This window comes from Thunnus albacares, chromosome 14, assembly GCF_914725855.1.
Source record: "Thunnus albacares chromosome 14, fThuAlb1.1, whole genome shotgun sequence".
NCBI lineage: Eukaryota > Metazoa > Chordata > Actinopteri > Scombriformes > Scombridae > Thunnus > Thunnus albacares.
The window spans coordinates 20,395,293-20,401,292 of NC_058119.1; the positions used below are offsets into that span (position 1 = coordinate 20,395,293).

General features: G+C 35.5%; 1 protein-coding gene across 3 annotated transcripts in view; it reads left to right on the top strand.

Annotated features, from left to right (window-relative positions):
• phactr2 (phosphatase and actin regulator 2) overlaps positions 1–5,364 on the top strand; it is a 50,801-nt gene extending 45,437 nt beyond the window's left edge. For all 3 annotated transcript variants that reach the window (XM_044373277.1, XM_044373279.1, XM_044373278.1), the window contains exon 12: positions 911–5,364. In XM_044373277.1, the coding sequence (XP_044229212.1) occupies positions 911–926 (16 nt within the window). In that variant the 3' untranslated portion in view covers positions 927–5,364. The remainder of the gene's footprint in view (positions 1–910) is intronic.
• The last annotated feature ends 636 nt before the right edge of the window (positions 5,365–6,000 follow it).

The window sequence follows — 6,000 nt, forward strand, 5'->3', positions numbered from 1 at the left end:
CTTTTAATCAAATTATATTTTCAAAATAATACAAAATAAGGTTTCACAAATATAAGATGAAGGTTTCAGTTTTACCTTGAGTAAAAAGGTCCATTTACCTTAGTAGTTGCACTCTGCAGGGCATCAATTCTTCATGTTTTCGCTGACTTCAAGAGTCAATATTTTTACATTTTCTCTTTAAGGGTATTTCAAATGTTAAGGGTGAATATCACTGGGTTTGTGCAAAGTTCTCTGGCATGCGTTATACTGCCTTTAGATCTTTTTCATCCCTCGGAGGAACATTTTGGCTTCTCCAACTGCTTTTAACATATCAAACTGTATTAGGAGCACATAAGTCCTAATATACTGCATATGAATACAATTTATGACCACAATTTGTGAAATAAATAAAATGCAAACACTGTTTTGTATTCCGTAATATCACATGAAACTGACATCTTTATCTAATGATGCGACATTTCAATCAGTCATAAATCTTAAACACGAAAACACTCCAAAAACACTATTACATTAACACTGTTTTTTCAAGCTAAAGGTAAACAGAAATTCATTTTGGAACTGCAGCTGTTTGTACAGTGTTTTGATCCATAAGAGATCAAAATATCGCAGCAGTAGATAATTAAATGCATCACTGGATTATAAAACATTCTGCAGATTCTACTTTTGCTCTGAATATCTCCTGTTTAATCCTGCACCTGTTAAAAAACTGTTTGGCTATGCAAACTTAACGACAGTGACAGTAATTTGAAGAAATTTGTATAAACAAGATGATATATTTTCTATTTTTTTTTAATTCTATATAAGCATTTTACAAAATTGTATCACTTCTAAATACTGTAAGGTTAATTAAAGGCCTTGTACTTCCACACAGCCACTTACTCTGTCTGATCTGTGTGTTTGTTTTTTTCAGATTTCATCGGCCCTAAGCACTCTCACTGCCAGCTGGACGTCAGCACCACAAGTTCTCCAGTCTCCAGCTCCCAGAAATCTCCCAGACCTCCAGACCCACAGTACACAGCTCAGTCCACTCTGCTTTGGGATCTTCTTACTCCTGATGATATGTATTTATGTCTATAGTAAGAGCTACAGGTGCGTCTTAAGGTTTCGGCCATTCGTGGCCACCAGTGAAACATTTGCACATATCTATATTCAATACAGTGATGTGTATAGCGCTCTGATTAGAACCATTTATTTATTGTAGATGGCCGGAAACCTGCTGGTAAATGTTGTTTTTGTCTGTTTTTTTTTTGTTCTTTGGATCACCTCAGGCTTCAGGCAATGAGAGGTTGGATGAAGAAAAATGGGCAAAAAATACCATGTAAATATGAATGAGGCCCAAGTGTACTATAGCTTTTAAGTAAAACACAAGGTATGCTTTGTCCTAAACTGCCAAATGGCCAAATAAGGACATCCTTCTAGGACAGGAAATGGAGTGATTGGAGGATCGTGTGCTGATGTCATTGCCTATGTCATGGCTCAGAGGGGAGGAGAGGCAGTTTGTTCTGCTCCGATGTGCCTCTCGGAGTTGAATCTGAAATACTGCAGTTCATTTTTAGAGATATTTAAAGAATATTGCCACTAGAGGGCATTATATCATAAGAATTATAGGTTGTAAGGATGAAGATGTGTTTTTGCGGATGAAGAATAACCTGTGAGTGTTATATTTATACCTGCTGAAGCTGAGGGAGAGGTGGACACTTTAGGCTTTAACAGTGAAGTGCAATGGTCATCACACCAATTCTAATCCCTGAGCACACTGATGATACATGATGCTCATGTACTGTCATTTATCCTGTGTTGAGATACTAAATGCAAAAGTCCTGCTCACCAAGTGTTGGACTTGCTGTTTTAGAGGATTCAAGCTTAAAATTCAGTTTCCCATTTTTGGCCGATGCTCTTACTCAGAGTGACTTGGTGCCAAAGAATTAGCAATCATTTGATTATACATTGGTATTTTTTTATTTGAAAGTTTACTGGTTTGATTTAATTTTTTCTTTTTTGGGGGGTAGACTTCATATGAAGGTTTTATGATAAAGAACAGGCACTGAGATTTCCACCACTGAAGCAATCAACTGCCCTCTCAAAGAAGTGAAGGAGTACTTTATTTTCCGTTTCCTTGAACATGCTTCTGCTGTCTAATCTGTCTGCCGGTGACAACTATTTAAGGACAGACTTGCTGACAAGTGGCCCCCTTTACATCTTGCCTTAACATGCACCTTGAATCAAGCACTTCGGGATCTGTTTTTGTCAACGCACAGTTTTGTCTTTTTGTTCCCAAACTATAGAATTGTACCATGAACCAGAGACTCTAAAGGAATAGTTTGACAATTTTGGGAAATACACTTACTTGCTTTCTTGCTGAGGGTTAGATGAGAAGATCGATATCACTCTCATCCGTATGCTAAATATGAAGCTAGAGTCAGGAGGAGAGGATATTAGCTTGCTTGCTAGCAGGTTTAAACAGCTAGCCTGGCTCTATACATTTTAGTTTTTGTACAAATTCAACTAAGGTGATTAAACATGTTAATTTGTAAGCTGTAGAGGTGCTGTTAGGCTTTTTTTTTTTTTTACCTTTGAAGCTAGATAACAGTTCTGCCAAACATTTTGGCATTTACACAGAAACAAATCTTATTACTTATCACTTTTTACATGTAGTAAACATACTTCCTGAGGGACGATCTGGTACCTCTTTGATTTGTCAGTTAGCACACTACAGGGATTAATCAATTTTATATTTCACTGCTCTTTGGGATTAAAACTATATTTTGTATGCATTGTGTGTCTTCTAGAAGTCAGAATTGACTGTAAGATGATAACACAATTGTACAACAACTTGAATACACATGAGAGTATTTGCCTTTGTTTAAATGTGCAGATACACTGACATTTAGTTGGGTGTAGATTTATAGCCGAGGTGGTTTGAGCAGTTGGATCTCTTTCCATCTTTGGTGCAATCATAGATTTTCTGCTCTTAAGTGGTCTGTCTGGATAAAATCCAAATAGTTAAGCTGCGTATTAATGCAAAATGTAAAGGAGATCAATTAATAATGATTTGTTTCTGTGTGAATGCCAGAATCTTTGGCTGAGCTGTTACAAAAGGACAAGGGTGAATGATATAAGAAGCTGAGACAGGAAAGAAAACTTGATGGCTAACTCATTTCTTTGGATGTTCCTATAAAAACAAATCAAAGAGTAGGGTTTTTGTAATTTTTCCCTCCCAGCATATGTGATGTTGGCTGAAAAATGATTGACAGATCGAGCTTGCTGACGTCCTGAGGCTTGTGTTGTCACAATAGGCCTCCAACCTCCACAATGCAGTTCTTACAAATAGTAACTGAAAAGGACTTTATTCTCTCTGCTTCTGAATGTGCAGAGGTTGTAACATGAAATTATGTACAGTGACGGGAAAGAACCAACAGTATTCATTCATTTCAATTTCTATGTTGTTATATATTGATTGTTTTGTACAGAATGTATATCGAGCATGTGCATACATTGAAATCAATTTTACTACCAATATGAAACAATACAATTTGATGTGAATGTTTTAAGCTCTGATTATAGTTGTTTTATTTTTTAACTGTTATCATCCCCAGACACTGATGGTGCAATGAGCGGTCTAGCACTATATATATAGTGTTTCCAGGCAGCATATCAAATACGGAACTAGACATTATTTAGGTAGTGATAAATCTCTTCACTTAAACTGAAAGTCAGCAGGTGCATTGCAGCAGGTCTTTTATGGATGGTGACAGAGTTTAAAAGCTATTTCTAATCCATTCTGGACTTCACTTTGATTTATTCCTTCAGATGACCATAGTTCACCTTTCACAAAGTACAAAATGTGACTTAAATTGTTGCCATAATCACGATAAGTGTTTAAACATGTTCAAATTTAACTCCATTAGTTTGAGTATATAATCTAGTTCCACCTAATAAGTAAGTAAACATAAGGAGTCAGTTCAGTGGGTGTTTAGCTCCTGCAAAGGAGAAAATAGCTCACACCAACAGTAAATACAGCATTAAAAGACCAGACAGCTTCTATTTCAGATACACAAATGAAAGGTTTTATATGGTGATGCAGCTTTGATCCCTTCATAGCTGAATAAACATGAATGTGCTGCTTGGAGTAAGATTATTTTCCTTTAAACAAGACATTAATTAATAGAAACAAAGGATAACACTTTATTTTAACCCTCCATCCCTGTTTACTATAAGCACTATATAATAAATGAATAGTTAAACACACTTTTATGTATTTTCAAGCAACCAACTCCTTATATGAAGCCTCTGTAAGTGTTGTATAAACATGAATACTTTCTAATATGGAGTGTTTATATACTGCTTAGAAATAAGAAATGGGGAGATTAAAATAAAGTGTTACCAGGGTTACCAATCCCACCAAGAGCTTGTTGTTATTTCTTTAAAATGGTGACTTTCTAATGATGAAACTACATATAGGGAGTCCTGGTCAACATTTAAATGTTTTTTTTTTCTGTGACACTCATGCATCATTCGACATTTTAGTCCAGAATTAGATATAGCATCTAGACTGAGCAGTTGAAAGCGTGAAAGAGCCTTGAAGGTTGGTGTTTAGTCATAACCAGTCAGTATTAATCACACAGAGCGAGTCCTGTAAAAACTTTTATGGCTGCAGTCTGTTTCATCTCATATGTACGTAAACGTAAAATAAACTCATTAAAGATTATGATCCAAATAAGCTTTAAAAGTTATTACATACGCCACGTTTCTCTGTGTTGCTGATGATGTGGAATTAAAATTATCAAACATTTAATTCCTGCCATTAAATTTGAAATATTAAGGATTTTGCTAAAATTCCGGTTGACTTGGTTTAAAAACATTCACAACCACATTTACTTTCCTGGCTGTTGCGTTTAATTAGCAGTGCTGGAGAGCTCCACCAGTTCATGAAAATGTTTACATTTGCTGTTTTAATGGTGCTTGAGGCTTCCTTTATTACTTTCCCCAAAACAAATCTCTAACTTTTTGACAGGAGCCATAATCAAACTGCTGCTGCTGTTCATAAAAAGCCTTTTATCTTCAACATAGTCTTTTTCTTGGTCCTGTGAAATTCACAGTACTCTTTGTTTTGCTTCACACTATTAACCTTCTAACTGTAACAACACAACAGCAGCAAGACGCTCAAAGCAGCTGAACAGACTATCTTCCTGTATGTGACCCAGGACTGGATATTTCACTCTGACTCCAAACACCTTTTACTGTATGTTTCACATAAAAGATTCATCTTTGAAGTCATACAATGATGTCATTTATCTCCCAAACAGCTACTGTTATGTCAAACTGTGTATATTGTTTTTGTATATAAAAAGTCGTGAAAAAACATCTATTTTGTCATACTGGTTTTTCTTTTCAGTCTTACTTTTATAGTAATATCACAATAATGTATAAATGTAAATGTGTGTGAGTAATAACAACACAAACACAAACATATGGACAGTTTATAAATGCAAAAATACGTCATTATACAGAAGTATTTGAATATAAAAAAGGGACCTGTTTTGAGAGAACTACACACCTTCCTCTCCAGATATTACATTTACACATGCCCAAATAGCATGTAAGCAAAACCACCGTATTATTGCTGGCTGCAGTCCTTGGAGCATATTTCAGTGTCCTTGAAGGCCCCGATCTCCTTATTCACTATTCATGAAAGACATGAAATGGAAAGAATGAAAGAGAGTTTTATATTTAAATACATTTCATCATTTCTTGCAAATTTCCTAAAATAATTAAAAACTGCCTTTTTTTTTAAATGGCCACTGAGGTTATAAGGACGACCAAGAGGAAAATGTATACCCTATCTGGCATCTCAAAGGTGCAGCAATTAGTGCCACTTGAGCCCTTTCTAGGATATTAAGGGGAAAAAAATGAATACAGCCTTTAACTCAGCTTTTTTTTTAATCACCTTCCAAGTGCCCTGGTTTTGAAAAATTGTCTTGGATGACAGCGTAATTATTC